General features: G+C 42.0%; 1 protein-coding gene across 1 annotated transcript in view; it reads right to left on the reverse strand.

Annotated features, from left to right (window-relative positions):
• Positions 1 to 25,853, reverse strand: part of OTOGL (otogelin like) — a 145,599-nt gene that overhangs the window by 35,544 nt on the left and 84,202 nt on the right. Inside the window, exons 35-47 of the mRNA XM_048501557.1 lie at positions 22,210 to 22,289; positions 18,459 to 20,968; positions 16,167 to 16,344; positions 15,446 to 15,588; positions 14,908 to 14,931; positions 14,712 to 14,804; positions 10,727 to 10,916; positions 6,991 to 7,205; positions 5,537 to 5,678; positions 3,346 to 3,531; positions 2,699 to 2,911; positions 1,516 to 1,620; positions 1,298 to 1,405 (exon numbers count right to left, since the gene is read on the reverse strand). Of these exons, the coding sequence (XP_048357514.1) occupies positions 1,298 to 1,405; positions 1,516 to 1,620; positions 2,699 to 2,911; positions 3,346 to 3,531; positions 5,537 to 5,678; positions 6,991 to 7,205; positions 10,727 to 10,916; positions 14,712 to 14,804; positions 14,908 to 14,931; positions 15,446 to 15,588; positions 16,167 to 16,344; positions 18,459 to 20,968; positions 22,210 to 22,289 (4,187 nt within the window). The remainder of the gene's footprint in view (positions 1 to 1,297; positions 1,406 to 1,515; positions 1,621 to 2,698; positions 2,912 to 3,345; positions 3,532 to 5,536; positions 5,679 to 6,990; positions 7,206 to 10,726; positions 10,917 to 14,711; positions 14,805 to 14,907; positions 14,932 to 15,445; positions 15,589 to 16,166; positions 16,345 to 18,458; positions 20,969 to 22,209; positions 22,290 to 25,853) is intronic.

Here is a 25,853-nt window from a genome sequence, read left to right on the forward strand (position 1 = left end):
TAAGAAGTGTGAGTTGAAGCATGGGATTCTGATCTGATTTGTAACACTGGGCAGCCTCTCCCCAGGGGTGCCTCCAGGGCAAGCTGCTCTTCCTGCCGCCATGCTGGCTGATGCCCTTGCCGTGGAGCTCCAGCAGACGGTCAGCCTCTTACTGGAGCTTCGTTGTGATGCTAAGCTAGGTAGTTGGCCTCTTGCCATAGCATTCCATACCACCATGGGGGAGGGGGGAGGTAACTCCCTAGCTTTCCTCCCCCAGCTCCTCAGATCAATTCCCATGCACCAAACCGCAGAATGGCTATGACAAAGCAGCATGCATTAACACATTACCAAAATATGAAAAGGGGAGAGGTGGGTGGGCGAGTTGTTGGCCAGCCAGGGCACATGGTCTGAACACAAAGGCTGGGCCAGCCTCATGTAAGCTCTGGCCAGCCTCCCCTGGTGACATTGCCCTGCCCATATGGGGCATGGCTGAGAGGCCCCCCATCCGCCCTTACTAGGGTGGATGCCAAGGGCCTCCTCCTGTCCTTCCCGGGTAGCAACTGTGGCTGTGGTGATTCACGACCGCCCTTTTCTGTTTCTTGGACCATTCTGCTCCAAGATCAGGTGACTATAACTTTTATTGCCTCTCCCTATATTCCTTATCTAGATCCATCCCCTCACAACTGTATGTGTGTCCTGTTTTCATTGTGTGCTTGTGTACCTCCATTGTTAAACTTTGATCCACCCTCCTGCATGTTTCTATATAAAAGCTGACTCGCGCATAAATAGGCAGTCAAGATCCCGTGTTGCCCAGCCTTTTGCAATGCCAAGTGTCTGCTGCAGCTAATTTTCCTACACTAAAAGAGAAAGATTTCACATCACTTCAGGTAACAGGTTGGGGGCAGATTCTCTGAGGGCCCCACAGAGTACAAAGTCTCCCAAACATATTTTCTCCCCATGGCAGCGAGTATGATCTACAGCAACAAATTTATTATTGCCCAGCTGTTACAGGGAAGTCCCTTTTCCCTTTTTATTTTCTTTTGTGTGTTGTACATGTGCAGCTACACAGGTGAAGCTGACTGGATTGTGGGCATGGCTGCAGGATTACATTTTTCAATGCCTGCGAAGCTACACGTGTGTTGCAGGAAATTTTTTAAAAGAGAGAGAGAAGCGTCTCTGTATGAAGGCGAGAAAGCAACCCAGATTGTTTCCATGGGTTCCATCACTGTTTCCATCAGCCCCACTTTGTGAATTCTTTCAAAGTAGCAACTAATCATGCCTTGAAAGTCAAGAACGTGTTGTAGCCAAGGTTCCTTACCACACAAATATGAAAAACAGCAAGAATCCTCCTGTTTTGCTTCAACAATAAATTGATCTTCTCTGCATTCTGGATGGGAAGCACTGGGACATGCTGTTGGGTCACAGTCTGAATAAAGACAAGAGCATTCTTCTAGTATTCTTTAAAATGATTAGAGGAGTTACACATGTTTAAATGGACAGTCTCTTCTTAATCTGGTTATTTTAATGTAAACTTACCACATCGGTACTGAGGGCAGCATGATGAAGGACTATATCCCACTACCAGTTTTTCAGCACTTTTGCATGTTGGAATAATAGGGTTACATAGAGTCATATTGCATTCTAAAAATTGAAAATAACAATAGAAGTTAATCAACACAACACTACTTAGCATGCTAATGTGAATAAACATGGCAGCCAAAGCATTTGTTGATGACTTCAAGCACTTATGGTTCAGAAACAAGCAAATGCACATACTGAACCAAAAGTTCTCTTTACAATCCTCTTTACAATTGCCAACCCATAAGGAGAGAAAGCGCAATATAAAAAAAAACCCTTAAAATTCTTAAATTGATGATGTTTCATATTAACATTGCACGGTGTCTAGAATTACCATTTACTAGATTTTGTTTAATCCCTTAAAATGTGGAAGGGTTTTTTTATTACACAAAAACCAAGGTTAGGAGAGAACAAATTATGTTGATTTAGTTTCTACCAGATTGATGCCCAGCTTTTTTCCCCTTCCACTTATGAAAAACTAAACACAAACACACAAACATACAAGCAGGAGTACACAAGATTGCAATGCCATTGTTGGCAGCTCAGCACAGAGCCAGAAGTCCAGCGGCTGGGCTGTTAATGCCCAGATTTCTAGATCCCTCCCCATTATGGTTCTTTGTTTCCTAGAGTTGATGAGCTTTCAAGGCACTTGTACCAGCTTCCCTTTTTAGCATCCACAGGGTTTCTGGAAAGGACAGTCAGTGTATCCCTTTAGGCTGGCTTATTATTCCCAGCTGAGGACACTATTCAAGAGTTTTCATATCTCCTGGTCCTTCCTCCATGCTGCTTAGTCAGTCCCCATGAAGGCATGACCAATGGTGTTTTGTTCATAGACCTGCCTCCTCACTCATTATTTAGATAACTATCAGATGCCATTTTTCAACAAAAATCAAAGCAAAATCTTTTCGTGCTTGTTTCACAGCAAAGCTAAGAAGCACAGGAGATAGCTAGCAGTAATTTCTTTGTGACAAAACTTCAATATTGACGTTATCAATGAAAAAATGCTTTACCTTGAACATACATAGTGAGAAACGTGTTTTAACTCATTATTAATTGCACTCTGATCAGTCTCTTTTTCATCAGAATAGCCTATCACCTCATCAATATTTCTGTTGAGGAAAGTAACTGCTCTAACACTTACCACAGACTTTCTTCGGACAACAGGCCCCCTCTTCAATTACATTAATAATTGCCTCACCCTCCCTCACACAGATGGGAGGTGGCTCTTCATTGCATTCAGGCTGTATAGCAACAATACTCCCATCCTCCAAGCATTTATACATGCAGCAACCTTTATTGGAGCCATTCCAGATCTCTCCAGCAGAGCGGGGCTGCCCATCATTATCTGTGCATGCTGTTAAAGAGAAATAATTTATTGTTGCATTGTAATACAACCAAGATCTTAGGAATGTATTGACAACATTTGATCCCTGTATAAAAGTCAACAGAAGAACTGTACCAGCAATCATACTGGACAGAATTCTAGTGCCTTTGATTAGTTTTGAACCAATATTTTGGGTTCACTGTCTGGAAATCACTGTCAAGAAATAAGGCCTTTTGTAATAAAGACTGTAGTTTTATGGCCTGAAGATAGACAAAAACTTTTCTAATTGGCACATAGTACCGAATGCCTATTAACTCCACACTCTGTTAAAGATGCCTATTAACTCTATACCTTTGGGGGAAATAGAAGACAGAGAGAGAAATCATACCTCCCAACCTCACCAGACAGTTAAAATACTTGAGTCTAATGGGAAGAATGTGTTTACATAGCTATAGATTACTTACCACATTTTTCTTCTGGGATGCAAAGATCAGTATCAGTTCTATGAAGAATGGTCCCATTTTTGCAAACACAGTCTTCCCTTAAGTAGGAGCAGGGTGATTCTTCATAGAACCATTTATTTAGGCATGTTTTGGCAGCACAGGGTTGCACACAAGGCTGGTATTCCTTCCCATCAGGACAACTGAGGGCTACAGATAACACATACAGAGGAGATGAAAAAAATGTCCACATTTTCCAACATTCACTAACAGAGGGCAAAAGAAGAAGAAAAAGTTATCAGTTTAACTACATATTTTAAGTAATAAAATGCTGATATAACTAAGTCAAGCTTTTTTGTGGTAAGGCAAATAAGAATTGAAACCTAGTCACCAAAGAGGAAATGAGACTTTGAGGAAAATAATATAACTAACAATTGGCCTGTGAAATAAATGCAGCATTAGCATACAAAATGAAGCCCAATCCAAGTCACTTAAACCCACTTATTAAAAGAGAGCTACCCTGAACAAACCTAGCCTCAGCTTTCTTGAACCCTATTTAATCTTCTTCACTCTCCTTTATGTCAGTGTCAGGCAGTGTCTTGATAGAGTTTGCATATACAAGGTCTTAAATTCAATCTTGGTATATTCAGTTAAAAGGATCAGATTTCAGGTGTTGTGAGATTCTGGAGAGCTGTTGTCGGTTAGCCCATACTGGGCCTTTCCCCACTTACCTTAAGCCCCGCGCTACTTGAAGAGAGTAGCGTGGGCTCCCCTGGCACTCCCCATGACAGGGGCGGTGACAGCGCAGCCGCCCCAACACTGCCACTGCCGCACCTCTTCGAAGCGCACGGGCAGACGCAGATACTTATGACTTCGCGCGGCATAGGGGGGATTGAAGAGAGTGGGGAAAGGCCCACTGACGTCAATAGACCAACGGCTTGATTCACTATAAGGCTGCATTGTAGGACCTCTCCACATCCCTTCTTTCCTATCTAATGTAGATGGCAACTCTTCCACTGAGGAACCATTTAACATTTATATCCTGTACAACGCCGAACACACTACTAACACTTAAAAAATTTAGTTGTAGCAATAGTAATGGTAGCAGTAAGTCTTTTTTTTTGTCATCAAGTCACAGCTGAATTATGGCAAGGCAAGAAACATTCAGAGGTGGTTTGCCATTTCCAGCCTCTGTCACAACCCTGGTAGTCCTGAGAAGTCTCCCATCCAAATACTTGCCAGGGTCAACCATGCTTAGCTTCTCAGATCTGACAAAATCAAGCTATTCTGGGCTACCCAAGTCAGGGCACAATAAGTCATAGACCCCGTAATTTAAAAACCAAGTGAAAAATAATGTTTCAGTCTGGAGCCTAAAATAGAGAAATGTGCCATCCTAAATAGAGTAGCACCCTTCTAAGTCCATTGAAGTCAATGGGGTCAGAAGGGGATAACTCTGCTTAGGATGGTAGTGTTAGTTACAACCTCCCTCCCTTCCTATCTGTGATATGGGTGACACTGGTCTACCATACAAAACTACTGCACGAATTAAAAGGGATACACACACATATACACATATATACATGAAGTATTTTCACAATAATATAATCTCTACACACGTGTGGAGCATAAAGTTTCTAGATAGGAAGAAAAAACGCAAGTATTTATCAAATGGTACTGTACATGGGAGTTAGTGGTCTGCAGTATCTACCCACATGTTGAAGAGAATTTAGTACACATCCATATATATTCTGAAGTATGAGAAAGTAAGGGAGAGATAAAAATTATCCTCAACAGACAGGCTGATACAACAAACTCTACTCAACATACTCACCATGGTAATTTATCACTTGATAAATAGCTCTGTCTGTCCTTCAGGACTTGAGTGCCACTTAGAGAAGTTCATGGCTCAGCATAGATTTGAAGTTGAGCTTCTTTCAAAACATAATATTCACCAATGTTTTGAGTTGTGTGTATGTGCTTGCGTGTGTGTGTGTGTGTGTGTGTGTGTGTGTGTGTGTGTGTGTGTGTGTGTGTGTGTGTGTGTGTGTGTGTGTGTGTAAAGTGACATCAAGTCACAGCTGACTTATGGTGATCCCAGGAAAAAGCTTTCAAGGCAAGTAAGAAACAGAAGTGATTTGTCATTGCCTTAATGTTTTGGGTTACCAACCTTAAATGCAAAATATAACCTGACAGTAGAAGACAGTAGCATACTTACAGCAATAATCTGATGTTCTCCAGTTAATACAGATGTTATGCTTGTTGCACAATGCCACATAAGCTGAAAGGGCATCACATTCATAATTCCAGAAATAAGTATTGTTGATCCACATTTTTTCACAAAAGTCTCGTGGTGAAACCTAGGTTGTAAAAAAAGATTGAACACACATTGTCATCTTTCTTTTGACGCAATTTTTTTTCATTGTGCCTCTTTTGTTTGCATATGAGAGAGATGTGCTAAAATATGCAAATTCTGTATTTCTATTCAATGTGTTCATATTTGTTTTGGCACAATAATGTATAGTTATGTCTGACAAATGTATGGAAAAATGCCTTCCAGCCTATACAAACCCGTGCCTCCGTGTGAAGGCTCGACAGCCGCCTGTATTATTTCCGTGGGCTCTGGTCACTGCCTGCATGGACACAAGCTAATGGGAAAACAGGAGAGCAGGTTACTTTATCCTGCTTGCAATCCACTCTCCCTGTGCAGTGCAGAAGGGGCCCATGTGATTGAAATGGGATTTCATCTTGGCCACCTGTCAAGGAGCAATGGGGAAAAGTCCTAAAGTCTGAAAACTGAGACAAAGGAGGAATTTAAATGCTGCATCTGTAAAAGATACTAGCCTACAGTACTTCTAACATCATTCAGGATAAGTACAAAGTTGGGTTCAGAGCATATTCACAACTTTTTTATCCTTGCTCATTGTGAAACTTGTTCAGGCTATGCACATTTTTAAATATTCTAAATGCCCACCCGATTCTTTATTTGGTTCCACTTTCCAAAGAGTGATAATGAAGAGCGGTAGCAGTTAAGTTTGCTGCCCCTAAAGGGGAAAGGGTGATATGGTTTCCCAGTACAAGTTAGAAAGAACAAAGCAGGATATGCAGCAACAAGGTGGAGCCTCGAAACAGCAAAATAGTAGATAGTGCTAGAAGTTCTAATCCATTTTGATGGAAATACTCTTCATTTAGGGGAAAATAGTTACTTTACAGATAGCAGTTGGTACATGCAGGTATAAGGGAAAAGAGTGCCCTGCCTGGCAGTGACTTGTCAATTTTCTGAACTCCCAGACAAGCAGGAACAAAGCCTGCAAGACTATTTCTTGCCACATGCTCATGAATCAATTCTCATATATCAAGAACCTTCCAATCAAGAACATCATTTGAAAAACAGACACTTCAAGGCAGTAAAAAAATTGAAAGATCTCTGATTTTGAAAGCTTCAAACAAACTGTTTAATCCCATCCCATACTCCCTTTATGGTCTCAATAGAGATGCTTGGTATAACACTTCTGGGGTGGGGGGAATCCCCTTATCTATTCAGAAAATAAAACTATCAAATATGAGTGACATCATTTGCTCATAGATTTAATTTAAATATTTTGTCTTTTTTATCCAGAATTATTAAATCTGATTTTATGGATATGGGATTGGTCAATGCTTTGTACTTACTTTTTTATGACAGGGGGCAAATGCCCATCTATGTAGCAGTTCCATACAATATGTACAGTTGTCCTCCGTACAGTTTCTTACTGGTCTCCTGGTTGTTACATCAACAGATTTCTCAATTTCCCAGCTTTTAATAAAAGCCTCAATTTCCTCCATATGTGTAATTACTGTTCTATTTTGCATTTTCAAGTCATCAACTGGATCACCATTGCAAACACCTTAAAATTTGTAAACAAAACACAAGAATGTTAAATATCTTAGAGGAGTTGAAACTTTAACAGACCAATCCAGATTCAGCGAGGGGGGTTTGAAAGGGCCATGCATAGGCAAAAATGCCCTCCCTAAGGCACTTACCCCATCAGAGGGGCAAATCCACTGGCGGCTGGCTGCTGCAGCTTCCAAGATGCTCCAATGTGGTGAGGAGAAGCATGTCAGTGCCCCTGCACTCCCACTGGCTCAGCATAGCAGGGGCATTCTGGAGCGGGGCCAGGGGTGGAACTGACCTTTTGGGTGGCATAAGTGCACTGAGCCCCATAGAGGCCTTTTCAGCAGTGAGAAGGCTTTTCTTATTGCCTCCCCATGCCGCCAAAAAGAACTCTGGAGGTAGCAGGGCAGCAGCACAGCAGTGCAGTCCCAAGTCACCCCAGGGCTCTGGATTGGGCTGCCCTTTAGTCTACAAAGTAGTATCAGATAAGCTCCATCCTCTTCTGTTAGTAAGTGCTCTAGCTAGCTCCTAATATAAATATAAATTTACTGCCAGCCAAACATTAAGAGAAAATTGGTACAAGATATTTTATTCATGGTACATCACTCCAAAGAATATTGAGAAGATGGACAAGAACTACCAAGTGAAATGCTAGAAATGTAAAGACATAGATGGCTCTTTTCATCACATGTTGTGGACATGTAGAAAAGTTTAAAAATACATGCAGAAATTCTAAAAATCTTAAAAATCAAATTTGCAATATACTGTGTTCCTAGTCATATGGCCAAAAATATTCCAAAAACTTCAGAAGAACTATTTCACAATCTGATACCAGCAGCCAGAATAGTACTTGTAACAAAATGGAAGGCTGAGGAATGTCCAAGTCAAGATAACTGGGAAAATAAAATAGTGGAATATCTAATAATGGCAAAACTAACCAACTTTGTAAATAAGTGTCCAGTGAAGAATTCCTAAATGAATGAAAGTAATATTATTTATATATTCCCCAAAAGAAAATAGTGATGAAAAGTGAAAGATATTGTTGAAATGATATATGTAAATTATTAACTTTAATAATATATTGTGTATCAGATTGAAAAGGGGTTTAAAGGGAAACAAATGATTAATTACATTTTGAAAAATGATAATATGGTAATACAACTCTTATCAAGTGAGAAACAATTAAAACATTATAATAGAATGTATTTTTCAGTGTTTTTATATATTGTAGATTTTTAGAAATTATTTTAAGAATAGCCGTCAGCAATTTTTCAAATTTCTATATAATATTATATGTAAAATTTGATTTCCCCTCTTAGTCTTTGGAACTAAGTGTTATCTATTACTTGATTCCAGTTTCTTTTTCTGTTTTGTTAATTTCTATCTATATATATATTTTAAAAAACACACAACATGAGCTTGAAGTAACTGATAATGTGTGACGTAATGACAACAACGTAATAATGTGTGCCAACAAGCAGTGTTCTATCACTTTTGCTTTTGGGTCCGTCTTGTAAATTACCAGTATGTGTTAGCTTGGCTTTTATCGATCTACTAGGTGGGTGGTAATTCTAGTTTTAAGAATACCTGATGTAAACCAGGTACGAGTTCCTGTCCAAGGATCTGTAATAAATGTAGTATAGTATACTGAATGGTTTGCGATATACAATTTATCATGTAGGTCAGTGTTTCCCAACCTTTTCAATGTTGGGGGATTTGCAGAGCCTATGGATGGCCTGGCTGGAGTTTTGGAGGTGGGGGAAGGGGTTTGCCGGATGTCTGGGGGTGTAGGCCTAAACCCTTACCATCGTTGGGGAGGGGTGCCCGGGGGCAGCAGGACATGCGGAGGGCCCAGCAGGGGAGGCAAGTGTGCTCCCGGGAGGCACGGGGGGCCAAGGCTGCAGTGGTTTTTTCAGACTCCCAAGACATGCCTTAGCTGATCTAAAAAACTGCCATTCTTCAACAAATGATCTTCAATGTGCCGTTGCTCATTTGAAGTTTATCAGGAAATCTAACCATATTCACCTGAATGAAGATGATGTATTTCTCACCTGGGTAGATGTATAGTTTAGCAAAATTAGAGAAATCTTATCATCCAGTACTGCTGATGTGTGAATGGTTATTTTGTTTATCTTGACTGTAAAATTTGAATGTTAGATAGAGATGTGACAATGCATTTTATGAACTGTTGATCACCATGATTTTTTTTCTTGTCTTAGGTATATTCTACAAATAAGGACAAACTTCATTCAACCAATGTAGTTCTTAAAGTACCACAAAATTCCTTGTAGGATTATATCCAAAACCACTGGCAAGGACAATTCTAGCTTTTGAATTCTAGTAGGTTATATTATTTTGTTCCCAATGAATTAGTAAAAAGGAATAAATATGGCCAACTAATACTTTCCCTACAAACACATGTAAATGTGAATTAGTACAAACTCTTAAAGTGTTGTTTTACTCACAAAATCAGTATCAGTTTAAACATGGAAAACTGTCTATTATTTCTCATTTTACCAGGATCACCTTGATTGCATATTATTTTAATGAGCATTTTCATTTATTGTTGCTTAAACATTTCCAGCTTTCCTCACAGGTACTAATATAAAATCATAGGCACTTCTCCACTTTTCTAGAATAATAGAATCAAATGGTTTCAAAGCAACTTCAGGGGGAAAAAGTCACTAGTTTAGCATTTTTGAAATAAAACCCTTGGAGGGGAAACAAAACGTCTCCCAAATGTGTTTTTTTTGGGGGGGGGGAGAGAAACTGCAGAATTCCACCCCAAAACTCTTTTTTAATGTCCTGAAGACATTTTATTTGTGTTGCTCAGAATGGGCCATTAACTGGCCCCATACGTCCCACGGCGGTCTCTGCGTTCAGCAGAGGCCAACCTGCTCGTGATCCCAGCCCCCTCTATGATGCGGCTGGCCTCCACTAGGGCCAGGGCTTTTACGGCCCTGGCCCCTGCCTGGTGGAATGCTCTTCCTCCAACTGTCCGGGCCCTCACGGAGACCTTAGCAGAATTCCGCAGGAGCCTGTAAGACAGAGGGATTATTCCTTGGGCTTTAAGGAGGAGAGTCCAACCTTAGCAGCTGATTGAAGTGCCTAGAAACAACTAAAGCCCGCTGTTCCCTTATGTAGAGATTTTAATAGCCGGATGCCATCCTTATTTTAATTGATATAACTGAATGCTGCTTTTAAATTGTTTTAATTCTTAATATATCCACTGTCCTGCTTAATGTTGTGAACCGCCCTGAGCCCTTCGGGGGAGGGCGGTATAAAAATGGAATAATAAATAAAAATAAATAAATAAATAAACTGAACAATAGCATCATCAGGCTAAATAAATCACATTAATTAGTGGCAATGCCTGTGTCTGGGATTTGCTAAAAAAGGAAACCATCCGATCACATAAACTCTTTTAGGGAGGAGAGGATGACAGGGCACTAGAGAGCAAAGCATGCTATTATTTAATAAATTCAAAGGATACACTTGATTAAAAGGAGAAAAGATTAGAAATCACATGCTCACCGCAAAGTCCTTCAGTCTTGGTTGTGGTGTTAGAGTGAAAGCCATACTGAATATCTATAATGCCTGTAACATGAGCCCACTTAATGTTGATCCCTGATGGTGTATTAATGACATACATAGCACCAGTATCTTGAATGCATAAGCCATGTTTAGAGAATGGCAAAGGCTGAACCACTGAATCCACAACTACCTATAACAATCCAAAAATATTACAGGAATGAAAAGTACAGTCCAAGCCCAAGTTTTCAACCACTGTAAGTAGCAATACTTTCCTTAAAGATTATTTTCCAATATAATAAATTGTCAGTACATGATTGCTTCCATAAAACAACATGTTCACTTTCTCATGAAATGTTCAGGTATTGGCTAACATATGAACTCTCCATTGAAGATGGTCCTTAGTGGCTGTTTTTGCACAGTCCAAATATCCCAGGCTGAGCATGGAAAATATCCCTTTGCAGCTGGGAATTCCTCAGTTCCCGAAGCTGCACAGGGTCTGCCCTGGAGTGGCCCTGCAATGCTTACCTTAGCCCAGGATTTTCAAAAATTACCAGTTTGGAGGTTCTTTTAAAATGTCGCAGTGTAACCCTGCTTGTGCCTGTACCATGCAAAAACCAATCAGGAGCAGGACTGGTTTATTTTTCCCACCCAGCTGCCTGACCACCCCACTTGACGTTCATTCAAGCTGCCATTCAAAAACAACAGCAAATCAGAATGCGGGACACCGGGCAAGCTCACAGGTGCTTGCAGCTGCCACTTAAAAGCAACAGCCAATCAGAATAATCAGTTGGTCTATTTTTCTTAGTACAAGCTTTATTTTAAATCAATTAGCAGACCTATTCAGTAGTTTTCTCCCTCTAACAGCAAAATCTTTTTTTTTGAACCATTAAAATCACAGATCAATTTCTTCTATTCCCACAGCACATACACAAAAACACCAATCGGGAGCAGACCAAGTTTATTTTCCTGCCCAGCTGCCTGCTCTCTCCGCCTGATATCCATTCAAGCTGCCTCTCAAAACAACAGCCAAACAGTACATGGTACACTGGGCATGCTCAGACATGCTTCTGAAGTAAATATAGAAGTCCAGCTCGGCCAGAGTAAACTGGAGCATTTCCTACTGGTCCTAGATCTGCTCCTGGGCAGAAGCGGGAATCCATATGTAGGCAGAAACCAGGATAAAATAGCCCTGGTATATATGATCCTGGATCAACCCTGGTGCATCAGGCCATGAAAAAATAGCCAGTGTTTTCAACCGCTTTTATTATACATCTTTCAGACATCATTCAGTGTTTAGGTTTTGTCATCTGTGCTGTGCAGTGATACTATTTCAGGTTTTCTGGGGAAAGGGGAAGGAAAGACAAGATTTACAGTAAGCTCTGTTGTGATATATATTTGTTAAAGAAGCAGGTTTGTAATTTAGGGGTGCTGCTGGATCCTGGCCTATGTGTGGAGGTTCAGGTCTGCTGTCAGACACATAGCACATTTTATAAACTTTGGCTGATATGCCCGCTACAGCCATTCCTCAAAAAGTGTGATCTGCCCACAGTGATTCATGTTCTGATTACATCCAAATTAGACTAGTATACAGTGTACTATGTGGGGCTTCCATGAAAATGGTCTAGTAACTTTAATTGGGCAGCGAGGGATTTATCTGGTGTTTGTCTTTTTAGTTTTTCTGTAGTCTGCCTCTGATCTTAATTCTGTTTTAAAGGCTTGTTGAGTTTTTATATTAATAAGAGGATTTTATCTGCATGTCATCTCAAACAGGTATTTGGAGAGGTGGCATAAAAATATCTTTAATAATAAATTACATTAAATAATTGTTTTTAATCCATAAAGAAAGCAGAGACATAGATGCATGTAAGGAAGCAAACAATGTGGTCTGAATTCAGGGGTATATCATCTTTCCAAGTGGCACTCCAAGATTATGAATGTCAAGCAGGAAGAGAAAAACACGATAAAACAAAGTTGGGACCCATAGGTCAGAAGGAAATTACAAATATATTAACAGTTACTGTTGAGGAATTCTACTTATCTCACATTCCACTCACCAGAAGAAAGGAGAAACTGAGGACTTCAGGATATGTTTTGCAATTGTTTGTGTGGCTTGAAGCCTAGTCACCGGATGCTTCACACAACACTGGGGCCAACTGAGAGTTTTGTGAGACTTGAGGTGAGTATTGGGCCTTTGTAAACCTGATTCTCACCCTTGGGGAGTGTCAGTTCAGGCAGGTGACATGACAGGAGAAAAGAAAAAGTTTCAAACTGAAGGTTGGATGCAGGAGTTGAGTAACTTCATCAGCTGGACCTTTGGGACCTGATGGGTGATGCTGTTATTTTTATAAGCAAATTAAGATTGCCAACTTCTTGGAGAAAAAAAAACTCCTGTTCCATCAACAGATGCTTAATGGGATATTATTTACTAGCAGGGGAGATGCAATGGGTCCTAGCAAAAGGTGGAAGAGAAAGCATCTCCCCAGCAATGTGCTTTAGTGGGGTTGTAGTAGCCCCCACCCCACCCTTCCTTGGGGCGTAACACTTACCTGGGTGTGCATCTGTAGCTCAGGGGTGGGAGAGGTTGTAGAGTGTGGCTTGGGGTAGATAGGAAGGTGAGAGTAGGTGGAGGTGGAGAGGAGTGGCTTGGGGTGGCAGATTGGGAGAGGGTTGAATGGGAGGCTCCAGATGGAGAGGACAGAAAGGTGAGGGTTCTGATGGGGCAAGGTGAGGCTTGAAGTGGGGGAGGGTTGAAATGTAAGACTTGGAGTGGGGGAGGGATGGAAGGGTTAGCTAAGGGTGAGAGAGGGTTGGTAGGAGAGTATGAGGGTGGGGAGTGTTGATGAGTTAGTATTGGGGTGGGGTAGCATGGCGAGGTGAGGCTTTGGGTGGTGGGAGGGTTGTAAGGTGTGGCTATGGCTGGGGGAGGGTTGGTAGGTGAGTATTAGTGCGGGGAGGGTTGGCAAGTTAGTATTGAGGTGGGGAGGGTTAGAAGATGATGCTTGGATGGGGGAGGGTGGGAAGCTGTAGAATGGTTAGGGAGGGTATGATTGGGGGAGGTGAAAGGGGCTGCCAAGCTGCTTGTTGGGAGGAGGCGCGGAAGCTTGATTGCGGGGGAGGGGGAGAGGCAGGGAGGCTTTGCCGGATGCTTGGGCGCCCGACTGGTTTTTTAGGAGATGGGGTGGACAGGGGAAAGGCTCAGTTGGGTGCTTGGGCAGCCTTTTAGGGGGGGTGGGATGGGGGAAAGGCTCAGCCTTTTACAGATTTAAACAAGTTCAGGTAAAGAAGAATGCCGCTCAAGAAGGATAGTAGAGCTCCCATGGGATAATTTGTCCAAACAGAGGAATGGCAGGGAGATGGAGGTGAAACATACCTTCATCAAATTGTTGGAAATCTTATGTGACCATATAGATAGGCAGAGGGATGCCTTTTGGTGATAATTGGGAGGTAGGGATTGATGCCTCCAGTTTTGCCTCTTACTCCTCCAAGGACTCACAAGGAATCTGATAGATGTCATGAAACAGATTGGGATTTTCTGTTGCAGGAGCTTAAGGACAGACTAGATGTTTAGTGCATGAGATCCAAAGCATGTGGCTAAGTACACTGAAACCAGAGTGTGTGGAAATTAGAATCTGTGTAAGTTTTTGAAGTCTGGATAGTTCTGCTTCTCATTACTTTAAAATTTGGTCAGAATATGTAGCTAGGACACAACTGCAATATAATTAACACTCATATGCACATATTTGCGCATACCTAAATCTCGGAAATTAAATTATAGATCTGTATAGCCATGAATGATATATTGTCAAAATGCAAAGAGCAGTTGGTTCACTATGCCATCTCTGACCCTGTGGATAACTGATGCACTTTAAAAATCTGTTTGTTAATTATGGCATATTTACTGCATCAGAGAATATCTGTGTGATCATTAAAATATTCCTTCAGATATTAACAGAATTACATTATAATTTAGGAGTTCTTAATTTACCTTTCTTGCTAAACGGTTGATGAGTACTGCATTTAAAGACGTTGTTACATTAAGTTTCTTAAAACAGAGGCCTGAAGCACTCCCAGGTGGAACCTTGAAAGAAAAAGACAAAGGCAGAATTTTGGAGGTGAAATTAATACCTTAGCGTAGCATGAGCATATAGAAATATTAGAAATGTTGACAGAAAAATACTTACTAGTTTTCTTATCGAATTGATACTCTGAAAGATATTTCAGAAGTATGTTAGAAGAATTGCTGTTGCATAATATGGTAAAATTCCAGTATGCTATAAACATTAGTTCTGTTACAACATAGAGAATCCTTTATAAGAATTAAAAGTTGCTTTGGATGCAACCCCCTTTTTTAAAAAACAAAACTATAGTACAACACATGGCACAAATAACATTTAATATTCAATATTGAAAAGATCTGCATTTTCAGTATTTTGCTAATTGTTCCCTCTCTGTAAAATTCCAACTATCAATGCAATCCCATGCAGAGTTACACCAGTCTAAGCCCACTGAAATGAATAAACTTAGACTGGAGCAACTCTCCTTGGGATTGCACTGAAAATCATGTTCACTAAACACATTTAGGGGCTGCAAACATTTGGATTATAATACACGGATGAAACTTTATTATTTATTACAAAAATATGTGATACAAATACAAATAAATCTTTTTAAAAAGACATCTTGAACACTTAATTTTGCATCATATTAGAAGTCTCCTACCTGGTTAGTGGGACATTTTTCAATATGAGCCACAATAATTTCAGTGGGTAGCTTGACTAAAATGTAGGATGCTACTTTATATAGTGCTACGTTATTTCCGTCAAATGTAATAATACTCAGTTCGGACAGGACAGAGCATTGACCTAAGAAAGAATTGACAATTAATGAGAGCACCACTAAACATGGCATTTTATGTTTCTTTTCCTCAGTAAATAATGGCTAGAATTATTTCATATGATGAACTGTGCAAAATGTTAATGGAATTGTGACTCACCAAAGACCAGTTCAACAGCAAAATATATAATTATCTTGAAGTAGCAACTTACAAAATTATTAGATATGCTAGCAGCTGATTTTGTAACTGGTAAGGCAGCTCTTAGATGAAGGAAAGGAAATATAGTTCAACATTAATTGCTTGCAAAGGCAGCAGATGCAACAATGGCTCTTAATAACATAACATCTAATTTGTACAGTGCCTATATTTACATTCTTCTCAATTCATGTGTTTGCTTCTTTCTTATAAATTAAAATAAAATTTGTGTCATCAAAGCTGCCCTCAGTTTATATGTTACTGCCCTTGCATGATGGAAGAGGGGACAGATGGTTCTTCTTTCCACCATGCACTTCAAATAAAGTGAGCTAGGACCTCCATGCCAATCATAAGCTTCAAGCTTTCACCTTTAAAAACGTAATCTACTTGTTCAGTGGTGCAAAAACTTACAAGGACATTCCCATTCTGGACAGCAGCTGTCACTGTTAACCTGGACTGGCATTCCTCGAAAACCACAGTTAGGTTTCTCCACATTTTTATGGCAGTTCCTTGATAGGTTGTAGAGCATCCAGCCCATATTAATACAAACGTATTGACTGCATCTGTCTACTGGATCAAGATATCTTGGCTGTTTCATAATAAGGAGGGGGGAAATTGAAATGTCAACATCTGGCCATTATACCATAACAGATAATCTCATTCAGTACCAGTCCAACATGAGCGGTGTGATTTGAACTGGCATGCTTGTAGAACAGCTGCCTTACAACAGCAACATCAGTATATGGTTGAGTGAAGGCCAAAGTGGCTTTAGTAAAATATCAGAATTCATCCCCATCGATATCTAATGACACAGCTGTCCCATACTGCTCAATAATTTCCAGAGAGACAGATTCATATCAGGCCAATATAGAGCTGGAATTTGTAGCATCTGATATCTTATTTAAAACCAAAAGATTCCCTAGAGTTCCTGTTCTGAATTACCCCAAGCAGCACACAGGAATGCGGAATAGCTGTACACCATTAATACCTCAGAATAACTGGATGGAGATCAGCAGACTAGGAAGTAGTTACCATATTGACTTCCCTAGGAATTACATAATCAATAGGTGAGTGTGGGTGTTGATGGCAGAAAGGCTTGTGAAGCATGCAGCTACGTGAATGGGTGCTATAACCAGTGGTGGGATTCAGCAGGTTCGCACCACTTCAGCAGAACCAGTTGTTAAAATGGTGCTTGTAAACAACCAGTTGTTAAATTATTTGAATCCCAACACTGGCTATAACCCACTGACAAAAAAGATAAGGTCCATCCTAAACATTCTGGCATTCCAAAGCACAACTTTGTTTACAATGACCAGGTACATATACACAAACCAAACCAAAACAGAGCTGATAACATCCATCACAAAACAATAATCTAACATTTTAAATTGAACCTTGGAATTACAGCATACTTATTTATTAAAAAAAAGCAAAGTACCTTGTAAAGTAAGAGACCTACACAAATACAGTTGTATATATGGAGGTTCTATTCCAACAATATAGGAACAGATCAGAGGACTAGGTTAGAGGACTAGGTTCCCAGTTGTGACATCTGTCTGTCCTTCCTTCCCTGAATGCACTCACTCTATGAAAGATTCCCTAAAGAGTTTCTTGGTATTCTCCTGGAAAGCTGCTATTCTGCTACAACTGTGATGCTATTTCTATAAAGTGAAAGAAGCTATTTCATTGTGATTCAGTGCCCAGGTTGACACCTGCTTCCAGCAGCAATTCCAGCATGTCAGCGCTGCATACTTGAAGAATGCCATGAGCTAAGATGCCAACTGGTTTGCCAATTACACAAAATTGTGGAGCCTAACTTAAGTTTCTTCAATTCACACCATTTCTCTTGCACAGTGATTGCCCTTATTAGATGCAGTAAAATCTAACTGCTATTTTGATTTTTCTAAGAACTACACCAGCAATGGTAAACCTATGACGTGCGTGTCAAAGGCTACATACCACAACATTTTGAATGACATGCCACTGTTTGCCAGCATCTAACAGCTATTCTCCCTCTTTGAGTTTGAGGCAATTTTGTAATTATTGGTGTCTCTCTGTATATTACATATCACCACAAATGATTGGACAGTGTTTTTTTAAATAAATATGTAAAGAAATGTTTCTCTTTTGGCAGTGGGATAGAGGGGGGTTGACACACCACCAGAGTCATGTTGAGCATTTTCCAGATTTTTGACATGCCGAGCCCAAAAGGTCGGAACTACACTGTCAACAGCAGAACAGCAGAACAGCACCGGTAACAGAAAATTTTTGGAAGGTTTTGGTTATGTGCATGGATGTTTACTAAATGGATATCTACTAACAAGATAATGTGTCTGGCTTGTGTAGTTACTGAGGATCCACAGGAATGAACCAAGACAGAATAGGCCAAGTAAGGAGATGTGGAATTGATTAGCTAGTGATTTTAGTATATGTGCATTTTTTTCAAACATATCTGTTTCAATATTAATCCTTAAAAACAATATCAATCAAATATGGAAGAACCTAGGAATGTACATGTACACATCTTTAAAAACAGCTGACCGTTAGAACAACAGAGAGAAAAAATTAATACAAAAACCGATATTCAACTAAACAAAAGACAACAAGTTAAGAATGTTTCAGCATAAACTAATACAACATTTAAAAATAACATTTTGGAAGAGTGTTCTGTAATAAAAAGTAAGTAGTCAAAAGTGTTCCTACCGTGCATTCTGGTGATGTCACAGATATTAAAGTATGTATCATAGTGCCAAATGAAGAATGCTCCACACTCTCTGTTGCTATCTCTGTTTCAACTTGTGATGTTTGGGTTCCCAAAAGTCCTGTGGTGACATTCTGTATGCTGGTGATCTTCAACTGCTGTGGTTCAGTTACACTGTAGTAAGGTCTAACTGATTTTGGTGATGAAATTCTAGACCAGTCTGATGTTACATGCATCACTTTGGAAAAAGAGACTGGTTTCACTGTGCTGCTTTTCAAGGCAGGTGGCAAAGTTTCTTTGGGGCTTACATATTTAGTCTCTGTAACATGTTCTTTAACTTTAGAAGTTTGATCACTTCCTAAGGAATATGCAGTTTTCCCAACAGAGGTTCTATTTCGCTTTGCCCAATCTGATACTGTAATTTCATCCATTTTTATGGCTGTAGCTCTGAAGGCTTCTGTGAAGGGTTTGGTTGTAAACAAAGTAAAGCTTGGAGTATATGCAGGTGTTTGGGAGGTAGCAGGAACTGGGGTCGAAGTAGTAGTTGTATAAAGTTTAAAATGGATAGAAGAGATGTCAGTGATTTGTGCAGTTCGACTGGGAACTTTTGGGCTGGCAGTGGAAGCTAATAAATGTATTGGAGAACTAGGGAAATACTTTTCAGTGATGTCAGGTGAGGCTAATGTAGTATTCCAAAATGTCAGTGTTGCCTCTGGAGCCTGAGAGTCCAGTCCACTTGAAAATGAAGATAATGTTCTACTGTCTGGTGAAGTCAAAGAGGAACTTCTTGTTCCTAATGGTTGTATTGTCATATGTGAGATCTCAGGAGGAGATAACGATGCAGTATCTGTTGCAGAGATACCTGTGCTTGAAGTTAACAAAGAAATAACTGAAGGAAGCGATTCAGGATATGAATGTGGACTTCTTGAGGTAGTGTGTGTACCAAGAGATACAACTGGCATTTGTATTCGAGTGCCTGCTAATTTTATAGCAGACGTCTCACTAATTGTGGGAATAGCTGATAAACTTTTAGAAGGCGTTTCTGAGGAAGATGTCTGAGAAGCAGAAGATTTTGTTAGCAGCGTGAGTAATGCAGATGGGTTTGTAAGAGCAGATAAGGTTTTTGGGAGCTCTGCAAAAGTTGGGAAAATGTCCAGACTTTTAATCACAGAAGTTGTTTTTAATTCTGTATGTGGACCAGGGAAGTACGCAGTTGTTTGTGGTGTATCATATGAAACTGCTACAGGTAATGTTGAAGTACTACTAGGTAAAATTCTAGTTCTAGCAATTCCTGTTGAACCTCTAGGAACAGTTGATTCTAGAGATGAATCAGTGTATAATGTGTGCTTGCTTAATGTTCTAGAAGTTTGGGAAATGCCTGGAAGAGACACTGTAGAAGGCCCTATATGAAAGCTCTTTGAGACAACTGTGACTTCTCCAGTTGCTTTGGGTCTTTGTGTTGTAATTGGAGGAGGCACCAATGTAGGCATCATGTATGTCTCTTTGGAACTCAGTGAAGACCATATAAATGTGGGTGTCTGCTCAACTACTGAAGATGATGTCCTGATTTTATCTTCAATAACAGAAACATGCTTTGTAATTAAGGGTGCAATATGTTCAGAAGCTGTGAAGAATGTTTTTAGAGATGCCGATGTAGGAATTGAACTACTAGTTGACATCTGTGAGGCAGGTTGTATTGTCACCGTATCTGAATCTGTGGTAATATGATGAGAACTTGTTACAAATGTAGTAAATCTAGAAGTAAATAAAGGACTCTCAGATGCAGTCAGCTCAGAAAGAGAGAATGGATGAATAAGAGGATGAGTCTCAGTTGATTTACTTCTTGAAGTCACAGAAAATGTTTGAGTTAAAGGTGTACCTGTAAATAACATGGGACTTAAAAAAGATATTCTTTCAGTTAAAAAAGAATGTGTGGCTGCCCCTGATGTCTGAGAGGGACTTGTTGCTAGACTTCTGGTAGTTAAGATGCTTGTAGGGATTTTAACAAAGTCTGATTCAAGGGGTAGAGTAGCTAACATAGCTAAAGAGATTGCAGATTCTAATGGTGTAGTTGATGTTGGAGTTATTGAAGGAAAAGCTGGGAATGATGATACAACTGGAATTGAAGGAGGCAGTGAGATAGAGAATGGAGGGATTGTGCTATATGATGTTTCTTCCAAGGTAACTGCTGGAGCTTTTGGATAGGTTGGAGATATAGGTCTAAGTAGCACTTGTGGGCTTGCTGTGCCATCAGAAGGTTGTTCTGGAACTGGCAGAAAATCAGGTAAATACATGCTTGATGCAGTTGAATCTGTAAGTAATTTTTCTGTAAAGTTTGCTTCTTTTAATGTTGTAATTCCTTTTGTTGTCATTTTGGTAGTTAGATTAAATTGTGTTGACTCAACCTCTTCATTAACAAATGTAGTAGACATCTGAGATAATATATCTATGGCTGGTCCTGTTCTTGGCTGTTTGGTGACAGAAATAGCTTCTGTGGGTTTTATAGGTATGCCTGTAAAGACAATAAACCTCAGTATTAAATCAATGGTAATGAAAAGGACGGGGGGAGAAGAGGGATCACAAGTTCCCTAAAACTTAAAAAGAGCAAGATGCAGTATCAGGAACCTGTGCACAGCACTAGTGCTGGATGCAGAAACCCACTGAAAGTAACTGGCACACAGTTCATCATGGATGCACATGTGAAAAACCACTTTTGAATATGTGTTGCCCCTGATGGTTAGGGAAAATAGCTGTAGTAGCTTCCACTTCCTTGAAATCATTTAGGAAATATTTTTAAAACCATTTAACGAGCCAAAAAATAAAGTGATTAACATATAAAATGGACTTTTAGATTTTAAAATCAATATTTCAATCCTATGCTTACTTACCTGTAAGTCTCAATCAGTTCACTGAGATTTATGACAATCTGGCATAAGATTTTTATGTAAATTACATTTAATTGCTCAGAAATAATTCATAAAAAGCAATTTACACATTTGCTCATCTAAATTGCTTTTAGAAAGTGCACAAAGTATATTTTCTTCAACAATATTGATACCATATAGCACAATTTAATTTTTTGTTTAAAAATTCACAGAATACAAACATTGTACAGTACAAAGTACATGATATCCTGCCATTCTACTCAGCTAATGGTTTCCCTGTCACAAGGAGCTTTCCTCAACCTGCAGAAGAGAATCTTCCATGGTAGGAATGTTCCTTGTGCCAGAGGAATCAGTAGCCAGAGGAAGCAGAGGAACCAGGAGCTACCAGGGGGCCGGGGAGTGCGCGTTGCACCAGGCGCATGTTGGGAGGCGGAAAATTGCCCTCCCACCCCCCACCCCCGTGGCACCCCCTCCCACCCACACCCCCCACACCCACATAGACTTTTGTGAAACAGTGCAGGCTGGAGAAGTGGCCTGTTCCCTTCAGGCTGAAAATAGGCTGGTGGGAACTTCCCAAGAGAACTTGCGAGCCCCAGGGTCTCATGGGAAGTGTAGTTGCCACCAGGCCATTTTCAGCCTGAAAGGAACAGGCCACTTCTCCAGCCTGCACTACGGTAAGGGGTGCAGAGCGCCACGGAGGGGGGAAACACAGAATGCGCACCAAGTGCATTCTGGCCCGGCTACGCCTCTGCCAGTAGCTTAGTGAAATGGCAGGAGTCAGTTCAATATAATTAAAAAATATTGTTGACAACCAAATGCATAGTTCATTATTGTAGTAATCCAGGAAAAAGATGTAGCGGACACTTACAGTCTTCTGGATAAACACATTTAAGTGTGACTTCATCAAGAATCATACTTTTAGGACAGTATGGTAAGCATCCCTCAACCCTACAGATAAAAAAGATAGATGGAATTATTTCAAATATATACATTTTGCACAGAATTCAATGTATTATTATTATTATTATTATTATTAATAATAATAATAATAATAATAATAATAATAATAATAATAATAATAATAATAATAATAATAATAATATTTATAAACCGCCCTCCCCCGGAGGGCTCAGGGCGGTGAACAAACAGATAGAGCACAATAAAATCATTTGGATTGCAGTCTCAGATTGCCGACTCTGTGGGTTTCTCTTTAACTCCGCTGGCTCACGTAGGAGTGAGTGGCTTGGGTGGTGTGAGCCCCTCGCCCTCCTCCTACGTTGTAGCAATTTTCCATCTCTTGTATTCATCATCACTTCCACAGAGTCTATTGGAAACCTCAACAGCAGGGGGATTTGGTGGCAGCAACCCCCTTTTGCGGTTATTTAGTGTGCCTTCAACTTCTATTTCCCAAATCTCCCCCTTCTTTTCTATTGCATTTCTCTTGCTTAAAGGATTGTTGTTATAATTGGAATGTATCTGTAATCATCATTTGATATTATAATTACTATTGTAGTATTTTAGGCATTAGTTGTAAGTAGTTAGTTTGTTAGCCTGGTATACACCAGGGCCAGATAGGCTAGGGCCCGATAGGCTGTAGATAGAGGGAAGTGGCATAACTATGGGGGCACCAACTTTGGGGCTGGGGATCCCTGTGTTAATGGGACGGGGTAGATACTGCGGTAGGCGGCGGCCATATGATAGAAGACGTACGAGATATAGCTATGCTCGCACGCCTTCTGACCTCCGACCTATCCCAAGAAACGATGGTGGTTGGGATCAGGGACACTCTGCTTCGTCCTTGGTGTTAATTAATGCCAGGTCCATCAATAATAAGACCATGGTGCTCCGAGATTTTCTCGGTGCCCAGCAGGTGGACCTGGCAGGCATTACCAAGACCTGGGTGCGCGAAGGTGAGACCATCGCCTTGGGCGAAGTCGCGCCCCCGGGTTTCGCGTGCCTTCACCGATCACGAACACAGGGCCGGGGGGGTGGGTTGGCATTGCCCTTTAGGGCAGTCCCCGTTCTGGAGATCACTGGCATAGAGTGTGTCGGCCTGGAGTGGTTGACCTTGGAGAGGGTGGCTGTCCTTCTGGTGTACCGGTCGCCTAGCGCACCGAGGGACAGCCTGTCGCGGCTGCTGGAGGTGGTGTCGGACTGGCCGTTGCGGTTCCCCAGACTTATTGTCATGGGGGACTTCAACGTCCATGTCGACGCCGCCTCATGTATAGCGGCCGCGGACCTAGTGTCAACCATGGCGACACTAGGCCTCTCCTTAATAAACTTTGGCCCCACTCATGAGGCCGGGCACACGCTGGACTTGGTCTTCGGGTCAGGGATAAACTTGGTCGTATCCTCTACTGATAGAGTGCCATGGTCCGACCATTATGCCTTGAAGGTCCAGATGGACTTGCCACAACACCCCCGTCTAGGCGACGGGCTGATTTACGCCCGCCCGCGGAGACTCATGGATCCACTTGGTTTCCTGAATGCTCTTCGGGACCCTGAACCCGCTGGCACACTCGATGAGCAGGTGGAGGACTGGAATGCCCGGCTCTCCGATGTCATCGATGTCGTTGCTCCCCGGCGTCCTCTACGCCCCCGCTCTCGACGCGCTCCATGGTACAGGGAGGAGTTGCGTCAGATGAAACAGGGTCTTAGACGACTAGAGCTAGCATGGAGGAAATCTTGCGACGAAGCTGCGCGAACATCTTATAGGACGCTTATGAAAGCCTATGAGATGGCGACGAAGGAAGCGAAGAGGGTTTTCTTCTCCTCCTCCCTCGCGTCCGCTAGCTCCCGCCCGGCTCAACTGTTCCGTATAATTCGGTCACTGACCTCCCTGTCAGAGAGGTCTGCAAATCCTCAATTGGATATTAGCTGTGAGGCTTTTATGAGCTTTTTTGCGGATAAGGTTGCGTCGCTCCACCACGACCTTCCACCTACGTTGGATACAATTAGTGAACTGGAGACTCCCTTGCCGTCTTCAGGCCCTTGTTTGGCCCAGTTTTCCCTGCTCCGTGAAGCTGCTGTCGACAGGACCTTAGCTGCTGTTAGACCTACTACCTGTCCTCTGGATCCGTGCCCGTCTTGGCTTGTGAAAGCCTGCCGAGCGGAGCTACGGCCCCATCTGTTGAGCATCATCAATAACTCCCTTGAGCAAGGGGTTTTTCCGGATGGGCTGAAGGAGGCAGTGGTCCACCCACTCTTAAAAAGACCATCATTAGATCCTGGAGATCTGGCCAATTACCGCCCATCTTCGAATCTTTCGCTTCTGGGGAAGGTAATTGAGAGAGTGGTGCTGGAGCAGCTTCAAGGCTTCCTGGATGACGATCGCTTTTGACCCCTTCCAGTCCGGCTTCCGTGCTGGGCATGGGACGGAGACTGTCCTCGTCGCCATCACAGACACACTCCGTATGCAGCTTGACCAGGGCGGATCGGCGCTGCTGGTATTGCTAGATCTTACCGCAGCGTTTGATGTGGTCGACCATGACCTTTTGGCCCACCGCCTAGCTGCCTCTGGGGTGCGGGGCACTGTCCTTCAATGGATTGTCTCTGCCCGGGCGGAATCAGCAAGTGAGGTGCGGGGATGAGGCCTCCTGGAAGTGCCCGCTTTATTGCGGCGTACCCCAGGGGGCATTATTGTCCCCGCTGTTATTTAACATCTACATGCGACCCCTTGATCAGCTGGTATGGAGTTTTGGGCTGTCCTGTCATCAGTATGCGGGTGACACTCAGCTCATTCTGTTGATGGAGGGGGGAGGAGTCACCGGCCCTGCAGCTCTACAGCATTGTTTGGAGGCGGTTGCTGGTTGGTTGCGACAGAGCAGGTTAAAACTGAACCCATCGAAGACGGAGATCCTCTGGCCGGGCCGAGGGGAGAGGGGGATGTTTCAGCCGCCGGTGTGGGAGGGGGTCACATTGGCACCGACCCCCTCCGTACGCAACCTGGGGGTCCACCTGGATTCGTCTCTATCAATGGAGACCCAGGTGGCCCATATTACCCGGGTTGCTTTTTTCCACCTTCGCCAGGCCCGGCGGTTGGCCCCCTTCCTCTCCCAGACCGATCTGGCCACAGTGATCCATGCAACGGTCATCTCCAGATTAGACTATTGTAACTTGCTCTACGCGGGCCTTCCCTTGCGTTTGATTCGGAAGCTAAAGCTGGTCCAAAATGCAGCTGCGCGTTTGCTCACAGGTAATGCCACCTGGGATCATATCCAACCTGTGCTACGCCAGCTGCATTGGCTCCCAGTGGAGTTCCGAATCATCTTCAAGGTGCTGGTGTTGACCTTTAAGGCCTTACGCGGCCTGGGACCTTCGTATCTTCGGGACCGCATCACCCCACATGTCCCAATACGGCCTCTGCTGAACGAACAATTTACTGGTGGTCCCTGGCCCCTCGATGATACGGCTGGCCTCCACGCGGGCCAGGGCCTTTACAGCCCTGGCCCCAGCCTGGTGGAAAGCTCTTCCACCAGCTGTCCGGGCCCTGCGGGACCTTACAGAATTCCG

This window comes from Sphaerodactylus townsendi, linkage group LG06, assembly GCF_021028975.2.
Source record: "Sphaerodactylus townsendi isolate TG3544 linkage group LG06, MPM_Stown_v2.3, whole genome shotgun sequence".
Lineage (NCBI taxonomy): Eukaryota > Metazoa > Chordata > Lepidosauria > Squamata > Sphaerodactylidae > Sphaerodactylus > Sphaerodactylus townsendi.